General features: G+C 41.9%; 1 protein-coding gene and 1 long non-coding RNA gene across 3 annotated transcripts in view; one reads left to right on the forward strand and one right to left on the reverse strand.

Annotated features, from left to right (window-relative positions):
• BEND4 (BEN domain containing 4) overlaps positions 1-21,209 on the forward strand; it is a 37,060-nt gene extending 15,851 nt beyond the window's left edge. The window contains exons 3-5 of one of the 2 annotated variants that reach the window (XM_014857156.3): positions 4,537-4,628; positions 10,949-11,189; positions 14,557-21,209. In XM_014857156.3, the coding sequence (XP_014712642.1) occupies positions 4,537-4,628; positions 10,949-11,189; positions 14,557-14,774 (551 nt within the window). In that variant the 3' untranslated portion in view covers positions 14,775-21,209. The remainder of the gene's footprint in view (positions 1-4,536; positions 4,629-10,948; positions 11,190-14,556) is intronic. The other variant, XM_044767762.2, reaches the window with a different exon arrangement.
• LOC123284763 (uncharacterized) lies at positions 106-11,077 on the reverse strand. Its single transcript, XR_006526097.2, has 3 exons — positions 10,692-11,077; positions 7,342-7,513; positions 106-5,651 (listed from the first exon to the last, which is right to left on the reverse strand). It is a non-coding gene; the product is annotated as an uncharacterized lncRNA (long non-coding RNA).
• Positions 21,210-23,011: the final 1,802 nt, after the last annotated feature.

Raw genomic sequence — 23,011 nt, forward strand, 5'->3', positions numbered from 1 at the left:
AAATTTTTTAAGTCTTTCTTTTTTTCAAAGATTGGCACCTGAGCTAGCAACTGTTGCCAATCTTTTTTGTTTTCTGCTTTTTCTCCCCAAATCCCCCCAGTACATAGTTGCATATTTTATTTGTGGGTCCTTCTAGTTGTGGCATGTGGGACGCTGCCTCAACGTGGCCTAATGAGCGGTGCCATGTCCGAGCCCAGAATCTGAACTGGTGAAACCCTGGGCCGCCGAAGCGGAGTGTGGGAACTTAACCACTTGGCCGCGGGGCCAGCCCTGAGTCTTTAAAAACAATAATATAGCAAGGTAGATTTAATAATACTTGCAGAAGGAGAATAGAAACTCTGATCAAGATTTTAATGTAGTGATCTGCAGTGAGACGTACATACTTGAGACCTGAGCACCTTTAATATGAGCAAAAACAGAGCAGTTTTCCTTAGAAGAGCTTTACCTAACAGTCGCTCAGACAATACACAGCCAAGTCAGCAGAGTCAAGTAAGTGGCCTCTGGGAGGAACTCGCTTTGCTAGACTCCTATTTGGGAAAAATAACAATGGCTTATATTAGACGATGTTTCCTGGGTGCCTTCTGCTTTACATGTACGATTTCAGTTACTCCTCACAATAACCGCATGCAGTAGGAAATATCCCTGTTTTACGGATGAGATAACAGAGGCTAAGAGAGGTTCAGGAACTTGCCTAGGATCTCACAGTTCATAAGTGCCAGAGTCAGTACATTAAGAAAAAAAATAGTACCCAAGAATTACTCTAGGACCAATTCCCAAGCAGTCTTGTCAGTTAACTGTGAAGTGCTAGTATTATTTTGGAATGTGTTGAAGACCGTGTCTGTGGTTTAACGGATTTACCATGACCACGACGTAAACAAGCCATCCCGGCTCGGGGGTCTCTTTGTTCTTGAGAGCAACACATTCATCTCCATGTCTGTCTCAGATACCTGATGGACTGTTTGTAACCCATTCTTCTAAATTTTTACTTTGTTGACACAAAAGATCTTCCAAATTTGCTTTTTTCTTCCCAGGTATTTTACTCTTTCCAGGATTGTCTGATATGCACTTTAAAATGCTATTAGATAGAGGGGAGCGGAATTATAAATAACAATATCAGGATAGGTACTAGGATCATTTGAGGTACCTTTATGTCCTCCCTTCCCTTTAATAAAAGTTCCTCCGGTTTTTGGGCCCTCATTTATTTTCTCATTAGACCTACTAGATGCATCTGACTTTCTTTTGCAGAATGAGTAAGTGAATAAATAAAACCTTCCCAGTGGCTGGTCTACGGGGATAGCTTCTTCATAGAAAGAGAGACTTGCTTAAAATTCAGAGTTGGCACGAGGAGGCAATTAGGTGGGAAGGCCTCTGGGGCATCATCGGCTCCTTGAGGATCCCGCTGATCTTTTTGCTGCTGTGAGCACTGGCCTCACTCTCTCTTCCCTTGGAGGCCAAGGAGCAATGTCCGGCCTGGACTACAAGAACCTCGCGTGCCACGCTGGCCCTTTTCCCCATCTGCAAGGGCCCCATTTCCTCTCTGTGAAATTCCGCGGTGTGTCCACAGCACTGTAGGGTAACGGAACAGGGGAAAGAAGATGGGGGTTTTCCCGGGTTCCCTTTTCAGTGCCGCGTGCTTCTCCTGGGCAGACAGCACGGTGGAGCTGTGGGTCAGGATAATACGTTTCCTTCCCCTTTCATCCCTCCTTTAGTAGACACAACTATCTCCACTTTCCAGACTGACCAATTGTTTTTTTTACCAAAAATATTTCACTTGATTCTACAGCTTTGCTGTGTAAATCTAGGCAGCTCCCCAAAGAGCCCCTGGCAGGAGTGATGTTCCATAAGAGCAGGGGCACATTCTGGCCCTGGGCTGGATGCCTCATAAGGATCAGGCCCCGGAGTTCATCAGGAAGGGGCCGGAGGGGAGGGGGTTACTCAGAGGGCCAAGGGCATGGCTGTTTCAGTCTTTTAACAGTTGGCTCAGTTGGCTAAATATAAGCCTCATCTTCAGTTTTCCTGGCCTTCAGGCTTGTGCCCGGGTATCAACCTTCAGGACCCACTTGCCTTAAATAGAGCCCCCTGCAGCCAAGAAATGCATGTGAAATTCTGTTTTCTTCCAACATGTTTGAATCAGCTGGTCCTGCTCTTAACTGAGCTGCTGCCTAAATATTGGGGGTGTAGAGAATGGGAGAGTTGGCCTCCAAGCCCTTCCAGGGCTATATAAGCAACACTGAAACTGATATATAGCAAGGGATGGGGGGAGACAGTTACACAGACATTCTTCAAACAACTTCTAAATTATTATAATATATGCCCACAGTAGAAATTTTTTACAACTGGTTTTTACAAGGATGATAGAGGTAATTAGTAACTACCCTAATCCTGCTACTAAAACATGATTGTTAATTATTAACACTTTTGTTTATTTCCTTCCAGTCTCTTCTCTTTGCACATAATTATTTTTAGCAACGTTGAGGTCATGCAGAATATTCAGTTTTGTAAGCATTTTTGTGCTTCATTTAAACATTTTTTCATAAACATCTTAATGACTGTAAAATATGAGTAAGGGATCGAAAGAAGTTTCATTCAAATCCTAATGAGTCTATAAGTATTTACAGATTTTACTAAAACTTTCAAACTAAGTCCAGAGTCATACTTCGCTCCTGTCACTTGACAAAGCAGTGATGTATGTAGAGTTGTGTTTGATTCTGACCACAAACTGTGGAGGACACAGTGCTGCTATTAGGGTCCTCATACTCAAGCCTGGCTTTGATGCAGATGTAAGTGAAGTCCCAAAGGCCACACAGTGAAAACCTTGAACTCAACCGCAAACCTGCTCCTGTCGTCGTGAGCTTCTCAAGCCACCTTCTTTTTCCCCCTAAGAATGGCTGTTGCCAGGAGGTTCATTCTCACTGGCTATGGCATCAGTAAAGCGGTTAGAGTTTATTTATTTATTTATTTATTTTTTGAGGAAGATTGGCCCCCAGCTAACATCTGTGCCCATCTTCCTCTATTTTCTATGTGGGATGCTGCCCCAGCATGGCTTGATAAGCAGTGCATAGGTCCACACCCAGCGTCTAAACTGGTGAACCCTAGGCCACCAAAGTAGAATGTGTGAACTTAACCACTACGCCACCGGGCCGGCCCCTACTGGTTAGATTTTTAAGTTAATTAAAGGCTGGTGAAATTAGAAGTACTTGACAGGTTTTATTAAACTTTGGTTTAATAAAAGGCCAAATTCAAACTGATACACCCATGCCTTCCTTTGGTTGACTTTTGTGGTTGTTCAGCAAATGCTGCTTCAATTTGAAGACTATGTTCAAATGACTCTTCAAGGGTGGCCTGTGACAAGGTCTATAAGACACAGATCTATAAGGGTGGTTATTTAAGAAAATGCTTTTGGCAAGAAGAAGAATTTCCTAACCTAATTCTACTTCTAGCTGTTCAGATTCTTCAAAAGGATGTTGATGTAGTTTTTGATATGTTATGTTCCACTGTGATGTCACCTGAAAAGCCAAAGTGTTAGCAGTGGATAAAGATGATGCCTTCTGTTTGCTATCTTAAAAAAAAAAAAAAGTGGTGAGAAAAACCAAAGCGAAGAACACTCAGTGGTGATACTTTAAAATTGGAGCTTAGGTTAAATATTTATTATTTTCCTAATGTGACAAAAACATCCTAGGCAGACACACAGCTAAGACAGTTGGTGGCAATAATTTTGATAAATTAGGTTATTAACTAAACTACCAAGACCTTTAAAAGCAATTAGTTAATACTCCTGAAAGGTCTCTAATATAAGTCTTAAGATGTAGGAATTATTTATATGATGGTACAAAAAATGTCAGGCTCTATGTTGGGCCAATATCTGTTCAGTTTTATTGTAATTATTCAGTGATTCTTTAAGACTAAGCCTCAAAAAAAAATAGTGCAACGGCTAATGAAATACGTAATAACCGAATCTTAATTGGACTAGATCAATTGAGTTTCTTGAGAAGAGAGAGAATTGGGACCCCTACAGTAAGAACTGCATGGCCAGATGTATTGGGTTTGGGAAGCAAGTCTGAATTGCCTGGAATTCCTGCTAACTGAAGAACTAGGAGTGAATCTGTCATTAAAAATGAGTATTATATTATTGATTAAAAACAAGTGAAACTTTAGTTTTCAGTACTTTCATTTTAAAAAGCATCATTGGGTGCTAATGCTGCAACTTGAGTCAAAGAAGACAAGACACGTCTCTTCTGTGAGTTGTTCATTGATCATCGTTGTTGACCCAAATTCATCTTAGAGTAAGTTTGACTTGAAAGTTTTCAGTGAATTGTGCTGAGCCTAAAAATTCTCCCCAAACAGAAGCATCTGTTCTATATTTACAAACGGAAATAACTACGGATGTCAAATGAAAGAAGCATCTATTTCCTTTAGGAAATGTCTTTTTTTTTTTCTTTTAGAAATTTACATCAAAAATCTTTTTAAACCTTCAAGCTTTTTATTTTCTTGTCACAGGATAGCTAATGTGTAATCGTTGCAATTTCTTCCATGCAGTGCCCTGCCAGACTGTTTTAGATTACTTGAAGACGGTGCTGCAACACCACAACCAACTCATGATCCCACAGCCAGCTGACCAGCCGACCGAGGTAGGTCTCTAGTAACAAGTGTTGTTCCGTTTGGAATTTCCTTAAGCTGAAGCCTCTTGATAGCTTACCTGTGTATACCAGAACAGACTGGCTAGAAAAATGCATATTTGACTCTCTGAGGCTTATGGGTCTGTTACCTTTGAGTATTTATACAGTGGAGAAAGATCATGCCTTTCAAAGGTCATGTATCATGAAGATTCAACTCTATACTCTTGAGAGGGAAAAAAGAAATAAATAGTGAGGGCAAGTCTTCCACCATTCTTTTGGCACAGATGTCCCTGAAATGAAAGACACCAACCTGTCCTTCCCTCAGGCAGAGCTAGTGTTCCAGAATGCCCCTTGCCTGGAGTGTCTCCCACACTGAGTAAAATTCTCCAGTGTTTAGATAGGTGTTTTCCAGACATTAGGGCCCCTAACATGAGAGTTCTCTTCCTCTGGACTTCAGCAGAAGAAATCACAGGCACTTCCAGTGTGTAGGAGAAGTGGTCTGTTTTGATGATAGTGGTTTATCTGTTAGAACATGGTTCATTTTTACAGGATTTTCAAGGCTCAGTTTTGAGTATATGTTATTTTTGTCTTAGGGACTTTAGAACCTAAATCTAGTAGAATAAGGAATTGCACTGCACCTTACCAGGCTTATAAATGTCTTAGATTCATAACTATAGATAATACTCTGTTGACGTAAATTTTCTTCACTTGGCAAGGTGGGTCGTTTGTGCTAGCGATAGGATGTTGACCCTCTCATCTCGTCATCACATATCCGTTGACGTTAACTGCATCTAGTTAAAATAACCTTAAAATTCCATCCTCGTGCTTACACTTGGTAGATCCAGTTGCACACTTGTTGACTTGTTTGCACCCTGATCCCATGCCTCTGCTGAAGAAATATGAGGACATACTACTTTGCAGTTCTCTGCACATCAGAGAGACCAGAGGATGAAAAACGTGGAGTTGGCCTAGTGCAGATTGAAACTGTCACCTCCGGGGGTGGCCTGAGACTTGTTTGGCAGTTGCTCCCTTTCCCTGTAATTGAGAGGAGCTACGTCAAAGGTCTGCTGCTTTCCTTAGGCCCCCAGCCCATGCCTAGTCCCACCACCCTCCCCATCTTGAATTCAGCACAAATGTAAGGGACACCAAGTTGAATTCAGTCCACTGAATCCCACCACACTCATTTCTACCTTCATGCATCCCCTGCGTCCCCGAGGCAGCACTGCCCCTCCACCTTGGCATTGCTGACAGGTCCCCACCTGGCACTGCCCTCCTCCTTCCAGGACTTCGTGCCATCAGTTATTCCTTGTCTTATGCCCTGATTTCTCCCTGTTACTGGGTCATTAGCCAGCCCTGGTGATCTAGTAGTTAAGATTCCCGGGTTCATTTTCCCGTCAGGGAACCATACCACCCATCTCTCAGTTGTCATACTGTGATTGTTCCATGTTGCTGTGATGCTGAAAGCTATGCCACTGGTATTTCAAATAGCAGAAGGGTCACCCATGGTGGACAGGTTTCAGCGAAGCTTCCAGACTAAGACAGAATAAGAAGAAGGACCTGGCCACTCACTTCTGAAAAAAATTGGCCTTGAAAACCCTATGAATAGCAGTGGACAACTGTCTGATATAGCACCGGAAGATGAGAAGATGGCGCAAAAGGATTGGGTGGTTTCCGCTCTGCTGTCCACAGGGTGGCTGGTGGTCGGAATCGACTCAATGGCGCTAACAGCACTTGGGTCATTCTCCTGAGTATCAACACACTCAAGTCTTCCCACTCTGAAAATAAGCCCTCCTTTGATTCTCCCTCCCTGTCTCCATTCCTATCCTTTCTTTCTCCTTCCATCACCCAAAGCATCCTCTGTCAACACCCTCATTCTACACCACCACACGTCTCGCTCCTTAAATCTTAGGCCCAGCTCACATCCCCGTCAGCTCCCCAGTGCCTGTCATGGAAGACAACTGCAGAGTGGTGACCTCATGTTTTTCATTATTAAACACTTGAAAAACTAGTATCCGTTATCTCCACTCTTTTAGTTTCCGTTTTCTCTTCCAACCCTGTAACCTGGCTCTACCTCCACTACTTAGCAGAATGCCCAGCAAGAGGGCCCTGGTGCTTGCCCAACTGTCCAGTCCAGGGGCCCTTTTTCCAGCCCTTGTCTCATCCGCAGGACCTCACCCCTCCTCCTTGCTCTCTCTCTGTCTCTTTCTCTTGTTCTTGGTGTCAGGACTCTCTTCTGGTTCCCTATCTTTTTCTTTGTCTTTTCTTTTGATGAGGAAGACTGGCCCTGAGCTAACATCTGTGCCAGTCTGCCTCTATTTTGTATGTGGGACACCACCACAGCATGGCTTGATGAGCGATGTGTAGGTCTGTGCCCAGGATCTGAACCCACGAACCCTGGGCCCCCAAAGCAGAGTGTGCGAACTTAACAGCTACTCCACCAGGACAGCCCCAACCCCGTCCTTTTCTTATTATCCTTTACAAAGTTTTCCATCCACTGTTCTCTAGATTTCCATCCTTTACTCCTCTTACTCTCCAATGCCTTCCTCTGGTCAGTTATCTTCTCTCTCTGAACACCAACTACGTGTAGACTAACAAGTCCCTAATCTAGATCTAGTCCACCAGTCCCCAGGGCTCAGCTCTAGACCAGTGTGCACCTTTAAACTCACGACCTCCTCTGAATACTCATCTTTACTCCTGTTTTCTCTTCAGTAAAGGCAGCACTGACCTGGGGCAGAAGTTTCTGAGGCATCACCAGCTCTTTTCCTCTTCCTCATTCCTGACGTCCATTCATTTTACAGCCACGCTAGTCTCTCTTCTCTCTAATTCACTTGTATCACTTTTCACCTGGACTGTGGCAGCTGGTTCTTCTCCATTCTCCACACTGGAAAGGCATTTTTCTAAAATGCAGATCCACACTTAAGTGTCACACGCTTAAAATCCTTTGCTCTCTAGAATAGGATCAGCCTTTCTTAACTTGACATTTCTGGTATGTATACAAAAAGCACTTCTGCAAAGCCCACTTCCTCCAAGAAGCTCTCCCTGATTGCCACACCCCCTCTGTGCTCATAGAGCATGTTGCTCGTAAGACTAATTCAGAACTTACTTAAAAGTTAAGTAACTGTGTCTTCCACTTGATTATGAGCCTGTGACAACATTGAGGGTTGTTGATCTTGTTTTTTTCAAAGTGACCCAACAATAGGTCAGAGGTTAGCAACCTATTGGTGGCTAATTGAGAATATGCAAGCAGAATATTAAAAAATAAAAATAGGGGGAATATCTACATTTCCTCTGGATAGGACTATTTAAACTTTGATTACCCATCATCGTCATTATTACTGTACTATTTTTATTGTCATTTCAGTCATGTGAGCATTTTCTTACTAGTATTATTTATCACATTTTATTCCTATTAACTATGCTAAAACAGTCTGATAAATCTCATTCACAACACAGAAAGCATTCTGAGTTGTTTGGGGCTGTAAATTACTTTCTCTCTTTTCTTTTTTTTTTTTTTTTTTGAAGAAAATTACCTCCAAATGGTATTTCGACATTTTATGAGAACTGCATCTTATGGAGAGCTGCTGTGTTTTAGAAGAGCTGTTGAGCTCTTCTGTATGAGTGTGTTTTTTTAAGAGTTAGAGAAGGTCCTTCCTTGGATTGGCAGCTCCCTCTTCTCACGTACCTCCCATCTTGAAATAGACTCGGCTCTGGTTTTAGGGGGGACTCCAAATTCAGGGATAGGTTCCTGGCTCTGCCTTTCGGCTTGGGGGACCCTGGGAAAAGATTTAACCTCCTTGGCCAAACAGCTGTGGGAGCCCTGGCTTGCCAGGTAAGCTCGCACACCAGAGGGAAAGCTGGTTTTCAAACGCGTACAGCATTAAATAAGTGAAGGGTTTAAAAACGAGCCACACAGTCTCCTTTTCTAAGGCTGATAAGTGCAGTTACAGGGACCATAACCAAGAGGATGATTTTAAATTAAGGATGGTAGAAGTCCGCTGTCCCCAGTAGCTCTTTTTAATGGCTCCTTGTCTTTGCCGCTCTCCTTAAAGTGTTTAACTTTGCCAATTTATATTCCTCAGAAGCTCTTCAGATATCCCAGTGCCACAGCAGTTAAAAACAAAGTCCGAACTCTTCATTGCAGCCACCATTCTCGGGTGTCCACTTTGTGCCAGCTACGCTGGTGTTTACTGCATCAGTCATTAGACAAACGCCTTCTGCACCTCCTGTGTGTCAGGCACTGTTCTTGGCCCTGGAAGCAAGTAGAAAGCCCACCTTCCTGGGCTTCTTATCTTCAGGTGAAGAGATTGGTGGATTCCTCACCACAAACCTGCAAGTTGGATTATCTTTATTTTGACTGAAGAGAGCTGAAGTTTAGAGCCGATAAGTCATCTGCCCGAGGCCTGCCCCAGAGCCCAGCTCTGTCATCACCCCAGCACCACCGCCTGTGAGGGGCAAAGAGGCCAGGGGTAGAGTGTGGGGGGTAGCCTCAGGCTGCTCATCGACCACTCAGTGAATGGTGCCAGTTACTAGCAAGGTTCTTCCACAGAAATACTTCTCACACAATTCATAGTTTGAGGCAACCCGCCCTGGCTCCCAACTGCCCCAGACCCCACGCGGCTTCCTGAGGGCTGAGGGGTCAACAATAGGAACTCTTGTAATCCCTTCTCACCCTGTGCATGGGAAGCAGTGGAATTCTCCTCCTTGCCATCGGCCTCCTCCTCTGCCCAGCCATCGCCCCCTCTTCCTTATCCTTGTGAAGGACACCACCATTTCTCCTGGGAATCGTCTTCACTCTTCAATCTACCACACCCTGGCTCAGTGAAGTGGTTGCCTAACACACTTCATTCTCCATCTTCCATCCTCGCTCCTCTGTCAGCACTGCCAGATTCCAGTCATCCTTCCATCTCTCACCTCCTGCCATGAAACAGCAGCCTGGGCTGAGGAAACCTCTGGGGCCTTTGGGCTCCTGCCCATCTTCTGAACATCTGTAATCCACAGAGCCAAGGGTTGGCGTATGCTCCCAAATACCTCCTGAACCCGTGATGATTTAGTTCTTCCTGTTTTACAAGGTGGGGAAACTTTGGTCCAACAAGTTGAGGTAACTTGCTCAGGAAACACAACAAATAAGACCCAGAACCAAGATTCAGGGCAAACCCAAGCTGATTCTAAATTCAAAGCACAAACCACGTGCCTCAGCTGCCTCCCTAAAAGGAAACAGTCACACTGTTGTGTTCAAGGGAGACCCAATGCCATGGAGATGAGTGCCCGTGCGTGTCATCCAGTGGAGGTTTCGTAGCCACATCTGGCTGCCTCTTTCCTGTTGGCTCCTATGCCATTTGCCCATCTCGGTGCCTAATTGAACAGAGCACTTTTTGAGATAAAACCCTATCAGACCCAAACAGTGCCAAATTTATAACCTGTAGTAAATTTGCAGAGTTGTAAAACTGAATGAGTTTTCCCTTCTTTATTTTGTACACCTTAATTACTGGGGAAGGACTACATTAAAACTGAGATCATGGGTTAATTAATTTGTCCTGGACTGTAGAATTTTATGGACAGCCAGAACTAACGTAATGGTTGTGTAGGTGCAGTCGACTAAACATGGCTTATAAATGTTGCAGAAATCCCTGTAATTAGTCCCTCCGTAGCTATTTAGCCTGGGAATTTTATAGCAGACATAAATTATGAAGGTGAAAAGTAAGAAAAATTTTGAGTTGACATAGTGGCATTTGCAGAAGCTGTAATTTGAGGAAATCTGTTTTGCATTATGTTTAATAATTATTTTTTTCAGTTTCCACAATTCCCCCTTTTTTAAATTCACTTTCTAATGTCATTTCCACTGTAATGCGGAGGGCTATCAAGTGTTAGGTGCATTAAACACGAGTAATACCTTATGAAGATAGACCACCAGCATCGTTTCTAAAAGTACTTAACCGCCAACCAAAGGAGGAAGGGACCTGTTTGATCACACTCTTCAAAGTCATTTTTGCATATTTTCATAGATTGAAAAGGAAAGTTACAGGTTCTATTTAAATAGTGTTTCCTGTCATTGGATCTTGACACATTTTAACCTACCTGTTAAAATGCAAGTTATAAATAGCTCCTCTTTCAAAGGTGTTCATTATACCTCATTGGCTCTTCTTATAGAAAATGCAAATGTAATTTGAAAAGTGCCCGTTCTGAGAGTGAGCAATTACTCGAGCTCTTCGATACCCAATTCATTGTCAGCAGAGCCGCTTGGTTAAAAAGCAGGTTTGCCTTTGAAATGGAGATCGCCTCGGCTTCTGGCTGGCTGGCTACGTAGGTAATGAGAAAATATTTCGCTTTTCCAGGGGAGCAAGCAGCTGTTGAACAACTATCCTGTCTACATAACGAGCAAACAGTGGGACGAGGCTGTAAATTCCTCAAAGAAAGACGGGAGGCGGCTCCTTCGATACCTCATCAGATTTGTTTTCACAACCGATGAGCTTAAGTACTCATGCGGCCTTGGGAAAAGGAAAAGGTCAGTGCAGTCAGGAGAGACAGGTCCTGAAAGACGCCCTCTGGATCCAGTTAAAGTAACATGCCTCCGAGGTACTGCATCCTTCCGCTCAGTGTCGCCATCTGTGATCTCATTTCACCGCATTGGCTGTGGCTCCCCCGTGCAAGTGTTCAGCCTTTACTGTATTTTGGTTTTTTTCCTCTGAGACCTTTTAGGCTTCATGTGGCCCATCTACTTGGTATCGAGAAATTCTTTAAAAATTCTTCGTTTGCTTTAGCCTTGGTGTTCTCACTTAATGGCACATAAGCATCGCATAGCACCTCATGTTTCACGCTTTAAATTCAGATTTTCTTTGCTACCAGAGAAGACCACCTCCAGCAAAACTGGCGCGTTGGGAAATCACAGAGGAAGGGAAGACATGGAATAAAAAAAAAATTAGTAAAATGATTTCCTTTTGCAGCCTATGGCCCGCCCCCTGTCCCTCCCCATCTAGCTACCTTCTCAAGAATACTTGCCCCCAAGTTTATTTAGAATTTAATTTTCCTTAGTGCCTAAAGTATACCTTGCCGAAAATTTATCAGTTTTTAAAAAGTTCCTGTATTAAAAATACTGCTTAGATAATAGCATTTCATCAATATTAACAGCTGATTACTTTGCAGCTAGGGTGAGGAGGAGAATCAAGAGGTACACAGTTGATTTAGCAGGTGCAAATAAGCACAGACTTAGACAAGTAGAAAGATTACAGTGCCCACAAAAACACTGTTCATACCTGAAAAATCCATATCAGAAAGCTCAAATATTAACCTGTGTAGTTCAACAGCAATTTTATTGGTTGGAAAGACCTAATCTTGACTTACTCTGGACAGGGATCAAGATATTTTCTGGCGAGGACATCACAGTGAAAAACGTTATCAGTGAGAAGGCCTTACTTATCAAAAAGGACACTCCCTCCTGGGATGCCCGAGTGATTCGGCAGCGTTAGCGTGTCTAAGACGCAGATGTAGTATTTGTTAGCAGTGGAGATTCTGCAGGTCCACACTGAGCTGCTGATTCAGCTGGCCTGGGGCCAGGCTGCGGGAGGCGTGGATTGTTGCGCTTCACGGCCGCCCCAGGTGATTCTGATGCAGGTGCCTCATACTTGAGAAAACCACCGAGAATGAAAACGCCAGTATTAACAAGGCACAGGTGCTCCAGAGCCCACCCCGTTGGCCAGTCTGAAAATTCCGCTTACTCAGAGTGACTGGCTGATGGAAATTTTCAGTCTGTCTTAGCAAACTAGCTGCAGTTTCCTTTATTGCCCACTGTCATCAGAGCTGGCGGAATTACTCACCACAAGTAACGAGAAGCAGTGGTGAGCTTGGGAGCTTTCCTGAGAGTGCTTTCTGTGTGTACCTGGGGACGTTTCTCTGAGGCTTCTTAGGGAGTCAGGATAAGGGGCCTCACGCAGTATCCCTTTCCAGAAATTTGTATTAAACGTTTTACATTTTAACTGGCAAGTCAGTGAAACTGAGGGATTGACACACCTTCCAAAGCACTAATGCCACTGCCCTCAGAATGCTCCTGGACTTACTGTGACTGACACAGTCCAGGCTGCCTAACCAGCATCTCCATTCTCTAGCTCATTCCTCACTTAGGGACACGACTCACAGGCTTCCACCCAGCCCTTGGGTAGAGAATACACAGGCAAGAAGTGGTGATCGTCTGTTTCATGGCAGCCGGTTAGAGCATTTATATGTCTGTCCCAAAGCCTTAAATCCTAGGACCTTCCTGTGACACAGCTGGGATGCCCTTTCTAAAAGTTTATGCCTGGTGACTCTCCAGGTGGACATCCTTGTGATGAGCCAGATTAGAATGGCCTACAAAGCCTCAGACCCTTAGTGATGGAAAGCAGGGTGCCTTGGGGATGGAATAAAATTCCAGGCTGACCGCCCCGTCGGTTTGTCCCTAGAGGTGAGAGGGGCTGTAAAGATGCTTCCGATGTGTGTAACAGAATAAGCTCGACTTTCAGCTTTTAACAGTCTTTGCCACAATATTAGGGAAAGCCCTGTCTCAGCAGTACATACTGAGGAGGTGGAAGGGTGAGAGGTCACAGAGCAGCACATTCATAGAGTTGCAGGGTTGCAGCATCCTCATCCCTTAGCCTGGATTTCCTCCCATGACCGAAGCCAATAAGGCTTTCACCTCAGGCACAGAATTGCAGGGGATGCCTCTGCTTCTCTGCGAAGCTAGACTTTCCTGGGATGGGCACAGTTCAGTTCATGAGATTGTTCTGATCCAGGTACTTGAAAGTGTCAGCTTCTCCTAAAGGCAAATAGGGGCAGGATTTCACCAAGAAATTTCAGACAAATCCAGCCCTACACCCAGAGCTATTGTAGAGAAAGCAGTGCTGGAGAAGAAATGGTATGCAACTAATAGTCACCTTGAACTTGCAATCAGCTATGCAAAAAAACACAGTTTGGGTCCGGCCTTGTGGCCTAGTAGTTAAGTTTGGTGTGCTCTGCTCCAGCAGCCCAGGTTCAGTTCCCAGGCATGCCCTACACCACTCATTGGCGGCCATGCTGTGGCGGCAACCCACATACAAAATAGAGGAAGATTGGCACAGATGTTAGCTCAGAGCAAATCTTCCTCAGCAAAAAAGAAAACCATAATTTGACCTGGAACTTTTTCCAAAATGCTCACTTCAGTTTATAGGTGTTCATATTAAAATAGCTACATAGAAATTATGTATGTGCCTTGACCTCCTGAGAAAACAGAGGAAGGGTTAATTTGAGCTCAACCTAAGGGAAGCTGAGTTTGTTTCAGTGGAGTCTTAGCTACTTTTGATATATTTACTCTTCCAGGCATGCTAATTGCTTTCTGGTGAAATTAAATATTTAGAGGAAATCTCATTTAAAAAACAACTTGTACATGTATAGATATCACCATTAGAGAAATAAGTATAGCCAATGATACATTTTAAGAATGTGGAAACCTCTTCTGAACTAAAACTTCAGCGGTTTCTCTCTCATTGAGATTTTGTTATTTTATTGAACATAATCTACAGATTGGTAGCTGGTTAAAGAATACCATGCTAATGATATTTGCTGTGCTTCTGGAGAAGGTTAACGTTCTAAAAAGGTGAGCAGGTAACAACATGGGTTTTGAAATGTACGCAATAACTTTACCAGGTATGGTGCCTCACACATCACACAAATCAAATTTACACTTCATTTCAGTAGCAAATGTTCCTTAGAGGGACCACCCTCTCACTTACGTGATTTTTACTTCAGCACATGAGTAGAAAATGTGTATGGAATAAGTTGAGTCTAAAGAATGGCATCATCATGGCATTACATTGGATTTCCCATAAAGCTTTTCTTATAGAGCATCTGTCAAAGTTTGAGCAGACTGTCCTCTCATTTCCGCAAAAATCAGCTGTTTTTCTCTCTCTTTTTTTTATCGTTGTGTATCTTCCCACAGAATTCATTAGGATGCACTGTACCTCCAACCCCGACTGGTGGATGCCCTCGGAGGAACAAATCAACAAAGTCTTCAGCGATGCTGTGGGTCACGCCCGGCAGGGGCGGGCGGTAGGGACTTTCCTGCACAACGGTGGCTCGTTTTATGAAGGGATCGATCACCAGGCTTCCCAGGATGAAGTCTTCAATAAAAATTCCCAGGATGGGTCTGGGGATTAGTGGACACTCTTTCCACTGTAGCAGCTGGTCCTCTCAAGAGTTCCAATTGTGAACGTCCTATTACCGTCACCTTGGAGTCCAAAGCATGTCATGCTGTCAGACTTTACACATCCTAAACCTTAACTCTCTTGATCCACTGCCACTGTTCCCAAATAGAAATCCATTTTAGGGTTGTTTGGGAAGTCTGTGAAGCCTACAACAGACTCTCAGAATATTATATTATAAAAAGGAAAAACCACGATTGATTTTAGATGATTACGAGCTAGACCGTGAGGGTGAAAAATAGAGGTGAGCTCCTGGTCACCTGTCTGAAATCTTCAAATAAGCTCTTCTCCCTGAGCAGAGCTGGTCCCCAGGAAGATTGGGTTAGTGTCCCTGTCCATGGGAGAAAGTAGAGACATGGAGTTGTTTTAAGGAACAAGGAACGAGCATTCTCTGAATTCTAATAAGTTGTCTTTATGGTTTCCAAAGACTTGAATTCATACTTCTCAGCAAAGACATAGGAGAGGTGACGTCTGTCTCTATTGTCAAAGCCTGTTGTTAAAAAGAGGCCAGCTAACAGAGGCCACCTCCAGACAGTGATTAATTGGAAGTCAGCTGTTTTTCTCCGTTATTTTTACCAAAAAAAAATTCTACCATGTTGATCCAGAAGACACTATGTGATCTCTGGAGTTTACAAACAGTAAGTTTTCAGTATTTCAGTCAAGAAACATCCAAAGATCCAAAACCATTTTCAAATGCTTGATTTTGTAGGTTCATAGATCCACAGTTTCCATAGCGTTAAATCAGGCTTTGTTGACACAATGCCAAAGTGATGGGTTGAGCAATGAGAATTTCAGTCAGTTGTTTGGTGCACTGAAGACCCAACAAGTGGTGTGACTCATGGTATTCCCTGAATTGACCAGATGTTCTGGAATCGTGTACACACAGCTTCAGGGCCATTCTGACAACTATGCAATGGGCTTGTCTATAATTTCTCTGAAATTTGAGGTCTTTCTGTGCTGAGCTGATCTTTAGAATTTGCATAAAACTTTGTTTTTTGTTGTCATTGATGAAAATGTTTCATCCCGCTGTCGTGTGCCTCCTTGCCCCAAGTATTCCCTTGAACTACAAGTTCTGGCTAAGTTAACACTGAATCACTCCCACTCATTTCCCCCTGGTTAATTTGTTGGGCTCCATCTGTGAAATTTGTAGTGACTTTGGTATCGTTTCTCATGAATGAATGCTGTAGAGTTGCTAGGATCTGTTTCTGAAACTTTGGAAGGCAGGAGCAGCTTACTTTGTCACACCGATCCGGATGACTGCGTTCTGTGTAGAGCAAAGGGCTAAATGGGCAGCATTTATTGAAGGCTGTTAACGTCTTCTACAAACATGACTAAGGGTTTTCAAAATTGGTTGGAAATTCATTTAAAATTTATGAGCATCCATTTATAAAGAGGATTTTTTTGTCATTATTTGTCAAAGTAAAATAATAAATTATCCTTTACCTTCAGTAATTAGTTAGCACCAACTGTATGCACAGCCCTAGAAATAGGTCCTTTAGCTTTTGTTATGGTTATTAGTTTCATCCATTGGAAAGTTTAATGTTTATAGAGATGGTCATTTGTCAAATCTGTTCAATGGTGTGGGGATAACTAATACTTCGATCCTATTTTGGGCAAGGTAGCTAAAATTTGGAAGTAAAAGAATTGATAAGGGCAAATGCGATGTTACTTATGGGAACCATGAGACTAATATCTTTGGCTATCCGAGCAAGAAAGATCTTTCTTCAAGAGTTTTTAGAGGTGTAGGAAGTCAATATCTTCTAAGATTCTTTGGTGACATGCAGTCTTGGCCAGAAGAAAAATACCACCATAACCTCAACTGTCTTTGCATCTTACTTTTTCATTTTTTGCACTGGGCTTTGGATATCCTTACTGCAGAGTACAGTGTCCTTTTTTCTATTGCAGCAATATTTGACCACTGCTTTGAAAAAAAACCCTTCCAATCCTTATCATTTTCCTGCAAGCTTGAGAATTCCTCAAGTCTTCACATCTGAACATCATCTTAGAACCCTTTGTTGTGGTCTTCACTTAGGATGATGATGAGATCATTTCTGCACTCACTCTCCACAGCCTTATGTGTTGGCATGCTTAAAGAAAAAGATGAAGTGCTTGCACACTGCTCTGAGAGAGGGTGACAGGAACCTTCACTTTGGCTGTAACTGTCACCTCAGAAGGCTGCTAGGGTGGCCTCCCAAGCCTCGTGGTTGCACACACCTTTTGCTCCAAAGGCACATCTGGCCTCTTTCCCCCACCCCCATCTGGGTGAATTATTTCTCTATCAGCTGTTTTCCAGTCCTTCACAGATTCCGATTCCAAAATGGTGGGACTCCATGTTGGCCATCTCTTATACACATGAGGAAACCAAACTCAGAAAGGTGAATGGCTTCTTCAACATCCCTCAGCCAGTTCTAATGCCTCTCCAGGGTCTAGGACCTAGGATCCTGCCCCCTGTCAGAGGTTCCATTACACTCTCATTGTTTGGATGGTCACTGTATTCCCTTAGCCTCGCCCACTGCCTGACCCAGGCACTAACAGCCACTTGGGCTCTGACACAGCATCTGCTTAGATGTTCTGCTGTCTCCCCATGCCACCATTTGAGTTTCACCTTTAAGGCTGATCTGTTACCTGATTCATGGTGGTTGCCTGTATTGTCACCTGATTTTTAAATCAGGGCGTGCAAAGAGTGTTCATCTATTTTGTGGTAAGACCAGCGTGGTCTCTATGTAGCAAGGTTAAAAGTTCACCACTAGGAAGATTGGATGCTATCATTGCTCTGTCAGCCTTTCAGTTGATGTCTTTGGATACCAGAAGATGTTGCTTATTTTCTGGATTTGATTTTCTTAACGTCTTTGTCTCACGACAAGAAGCTTAGACTCACATCAGCTCTTAGAATCCTTCTTGAGTCCTTTTAGCATTGGTATAAAAATGGATTGAATTAAACCAGCTCAGGATGTAGCTGTGCTCCACTTCATTGGTGAGAGAAGGAGATCGCAGGGCTGGCCTGTCACCAAAGACTAAATTTGGCATTCTTGTCAGTGCCCAGGTGTGGTCTCTAACCCAGCTGTCAGAAGAGTCCATACCTACCAACAGTGATGATGTCTTGAGGTGTCCTGTGTTTCCCCACATTACAATCATATCACAAAGAGCGTGCCTGCTTTGCACAGTGAACCGAAGCCCCCAGTGCAGTTTCCCTGGGCTCCGGATAACCCTCCAGTCATCTGCATGGGAGGATGTAGGCCAGGAACCTGTGGAGGGAAGCAGTATTCTGCCAGCAGTTACTAAAGTCACATTTCTCACTGTCTCCTTGGAAGGTACATGGTGCAAAATCTCGTGCTGTAACCGCCATGTTAAATGCTTATGGAGAAAAACTATAAATATGAGTTTGTACCTTCCCTTTTTCACTTGAAAATGTTTCATCCAGTTCTTGGATCCAGACATCACTCTCAGTTTTCCTCATTTCCACCACAGTATTTAGGTTACTGTCCCCGTTTGTGTTTCATACGGCGTCACTAGGAATGTAGAGCATAATATTCGAGTGTCTGCAGAAAATTGCTATCATCTCCTTTGGTAGGGGAATTGAGAGATACGTGTAGCTACTTCACAGCTGCAGAGCAAGTGGGTGATTTTACATTCTGGATTTTTCTTAGCCCTTCATCAGTCATAAACACATTGACCGAAGAGATTTCTTCATCAGAATTATAAGGATATATTACAATATATGATTGGATCCAACTACTTCATATATCAGATGTCGATGGAATGTTTTTTTTAAGTCCAGTAACTATTCTTGTAATATCAAATGTTTTCCTAAAACCTAGACAAAAATACAAACTTGGGGATCTACATTTTCCTGCCACTTTAATGGCTTGTCCTCCATCTGTTACTATCAGAAAGTGGATAGAGCATAATGTAAGGTGAAACATGCACTATTTTCAGAAAAACAACCATACATTGCCCTCATCTGGATTCCGTCATTCAGCATATGCTCTGGAATCTACACTTAATACCCACGGACTACCTCCTTAGTTTTTTCTTAGATTTCAGTCATTTTTTAAAATCTCATTCTTGGATAACTTCATTTTTACGAAAGATTTAAAGTGTATAACTTTTCTCATTCAGTGCTATGTCATTTTACAGTACAGATCTGTGTAATTTTTGACAGCTCTTATATACAAATTTTAGAAATGTAATAGAAAATGATTTTGCACATATGGTGCCAGTCTCGCTGGTGTATGTTTAATGTGACGACAGTTGCCAGAACTGCTTGGCAAAACATGTCAAATAGAGTGCTTGAGTCAGAACTCTAATGTAAATGTGTCTAAACAGCAGTCTGTATCATTATGAATATTTTTCTAAACATAATGATGGCTTCTTTCAGTGGTATAAGTACTAAATAAAAATAACCACTTCGCTTGGAATAATTCAAGAAAATGTCACCCAGCTGATGGCCCTCTGCAGAGTTCCTTGCATTGTCAGCCAGTGGTGTTGGTTCTTCTATTTGTGTTGTTTTTTTAGAGGAGAGTGAAGAATTGATACGAGACACCATGGAGTGCAAAAATAATAACCCATTGATACTTCCCTTCTAACTTCTAAAATTCAAAACTGTAACTGATAGATTTACACATTAGAGACCACCTTTTCCCTCCATAGTATTCAATTGCAAGAAGCATTGAGAGGACTGGACTTTGCTCTTCTAATGACCAAACGTGGTCAGTTTGGCTATTGAAAGCACTAAATGACCAAATTTTTGCAGTAAAAGTGACCAGATTAATTTTCCTCGTGACCACCCATAGCTGGCTAATATAAGGGCTAGGTTTTCATTGAATCACGAGTCCCCAAATTGCAGTGAAAATACATCTGCTAAAAAGACTTGTTCAAAAGCTTGTTCATTCTCAGAATAACTGCACCAACACGAGTGGCCAGATGGGTCTTGGCCATGTTAGAAAACTGTTTCGGCCCATCCAGAACCACTAACAGCAACAACAATAGTAACGATAGCGAATATCCGTTGAGTTCTTGTGTGCCAGGTACTTTGCTAAGCACTTTAATGCATCCTCTCATTTTAATCCTCACAACCACCCTCTGAGGGTGTTAACTGTTGTTATCCCCATTGTATTGATAAGAACATGCCCAGGGTAGTCAGCTAATAAGAGGATCTCTTTGGGCTTAGTAAGTAGAGTGGCTAGTTCAGTTTTCCCCAGTAGTCAAAGTTCCCAAAGCCCATCAAGACTTTGGAATGGATTTGTTGTTTAATTTATGCCACTGAGGAAAAGTTGATACTTGTGTTGTTAAAAGCCACCTTTAAAGTATGTTGATGCTTAAGTAGGAGCATATGAACCACATATCTTCTGGGAACTGCCAAGGTTTCTGCATAAGGCTTGACTTACGTAAGATCCTATGACGAAGACTAGGAAAAATTTTAAAGTAGTGAATAAATTAAAATCCCTTACTTGTTCACATTTATTTCAGAGGTTTCCAGTACAAAAACGCAGGGATGGAAAAGCAAAAATCTGAACTCAGAGAAGTGATGTTCCTTGGGAACTCCTAAATGTTAGAAATGGCACTGGGCATCAGTCAGCCAAATGCTCCGTTCACTTTTCCCGTCTGTTGTATTCGTAGCCTTTGAATTGATGAGTCTGCTTTGGAGAGGGTTTTAATTTATGATGTCTCTGTGAGAACTGTTGTGAAGGTTTTGTAGGAAAATACAGTGATCTGTTGATTCTTTTCTGTAATTTTGGCTTTAACATCTCTTTGGCTGTGTTTAAGATCAAGAGCATGCCAAGGCCGTGAGGGCCTGGCTTGTGTTTCTTGGGAACAGGACATGCCAGACCATGAGGTGGGTCCTGAAGCTTTCAAGGTCACTGGTCCAGCAGGCCCCTGCCCAGTGTGAGCTTTGCCTTTACGTCTCTCCTCTCTGAAACTTCATGTAGCAGCCTAACCCGGGGGCCACTTGCCTTTACTCTGTTTTCTATGATGAACACTTGTGGAGAAACTGTGACAAATCCATCGATCCTAATATTTTTATTGTTGGAGTCTTGTTGATTCTCTATGAATAATTTCTATTTGATTGTACTGTGTAGAGTTAATACCCACTAGGGATATGTTAATAAAACTATAAATGCATAGTGTAATATAGAATAGCAAGATTTTTTTGTGAACAATTTATATAGAAGAGTAAGTTGTTTTTTAAGTGTTAGGCACATTTCTTTTAGGAACTTAAAATGTTATAAGAGTTTTTTAAACATTCAATATTTTTAATTATGAGAAACATTTGTTACCGAAGCCAGTTATTTCAGGTGTTCTAATTGGAGTATTGATTTTATTACCTCATATACCTCTAGAATGCCACATGTTCTGTTGGAGATAAAGTTGCACAATAAATGTCAAGTCTCTGTTAAGTGTTTGAATTTGCTTTTTGCATCTTTCTCCAATTCGTTGAAGAAGCTTTTCTGGTTTTTTTGAAAAGAGAACTTTTTTCTCCCTGACGCTAAGGCTTTTCTGCTTATCTCTGAATGCCAAGAAAATGTTATATGCTTAATACCCAAATAAACGGTACTCCTTTGTGCCAGGGAACTGACCAAAAATCACCCAAAAAATTTGTTTCCAAATGAATGAAAGGGACATCCAATAATGATCTAGGAGTGACAGGGAATCCAGGAGGATTTTCATTCAGTATTTTATACATTCACACATTAAACATACATGCTTCCTTCTCACAGCACTGTTCCATCAAGGAGGAAAAAAAACCCCACAGCTGCTACTCATGACCTTTAAAAATGAACAAATGTTGCTCATCTATGGTTTTCAAACATGATCTGAGTACAAAAGCAAAGTAGCTATGGCTAAATAAGGTTGCATGGCTGTGGCTTCCCACTTCCATTTATTGCATAAAATAGAAATCTGACATACCCATTATAGAATAGCAAAATTGAATACATGTCATTTTGTAAATCAGACTCAGTAAAAACTAAGACAAAACGTATCATTTCATTTTTAGGGAAAATAAAAATGTTTTATTTTTGTACTAGAAGATACAGTGTTTTAACCAGCAGTTTGGGATGAGAAAGTCATAATTTAGTCCAAATAATTTGGGTTTGAATGAGGATATCAGTTAAAATGAAATTTAAATTATTTTGTTATTCTAAAGCATTAAATGAGGAATATTAAGTAACTTGGGTTTTTAAATATTTTGTAGCAGGATGCACAGGGTAAAGCTACAGATCAAAAAAGTAGTAGGAACAAATTCAGCATGTCGCAGGATACAAGATCAATTTAATCAATTGTATTTCTACACATTAGCAATGAACAACCTGAAAATGAAATTAAGAAAGCAATTCCATTTATAATAATTAGAAATAATTATTTAAGAATAAATTTAGCAAAATAAGTGCCAGACTTGTACACTGAAAACTACAAAACCTTGAAAGAAATATTAAAAGGTCTAAATAATGTAAAGATACCCCATAATAATGGGGTGGAAAACTTAATATTGTTAAGATGGCAATACTCCTGAAACTTATCTACAGATTATTGCAATTCCTTTCTAAATCTCAGTGACTTCTTTGCAGAAATTGACATGCTGATCCTAAAATACATATGGACATGCAGGAGCCCAGATAGCCAACAGAAATAAATCTTTACGTTTGTGGTCAGTTCATTTTTAGCAAGGGTGCGAAGACAATTGAATGGAGAAAGAATAGTCTTCTCAGCAAATGGTGCTGGGACAATAGGATATCCACATCCTATCCTAAGAATGAAGTTGGACCCCTACCTCAACACCATATGCAAAAAATTACTCAGATTGGAGCCCTAAATGTAAGAGCTAAAATTATAAAAGTCTCAGAAGAAAACATATGATTAAATCTTTATGATATTGGATTACGCAGTGGCTTCAATATGACACCCCAAAACATCAGCAACAAAAGAAAACAATGAATTAATTAGTCTTCATTACTTTTGTGCTTCAAAGAACACCATGAAGAACAAAGAGACAACCCACAGAATGGGAGAAAATATTCGCAAGTCATATTTCTGGTAAGAGAATTGTAGCCAGAATATTTAGAACTCGACAATAAAGACAGATAGCCCAACTAAAAGTGATCAAAGGATCTGAATATGATTTCTCCAAGGAAGATATTCAAATAGCCAATAAGCACATGAAAAGACGTTCAACATCATTAGTCGTTAGGGAAA

Source organism: Equus asinus, chromosome 3 (genome assembly GCF_041296235.1).
Source record: "Equus asinus isolate D_3611 breed Donkey chromosome 3, EquAss-T2T_v2, whole genome shotgun sequence".
NCBI classification, from domain to species: domain Eukaryota; kingdom Metazoa; phylum Chordata; class Mammalia; order Perissodactyla; family Equidae; genus Equus; species Equus asinus.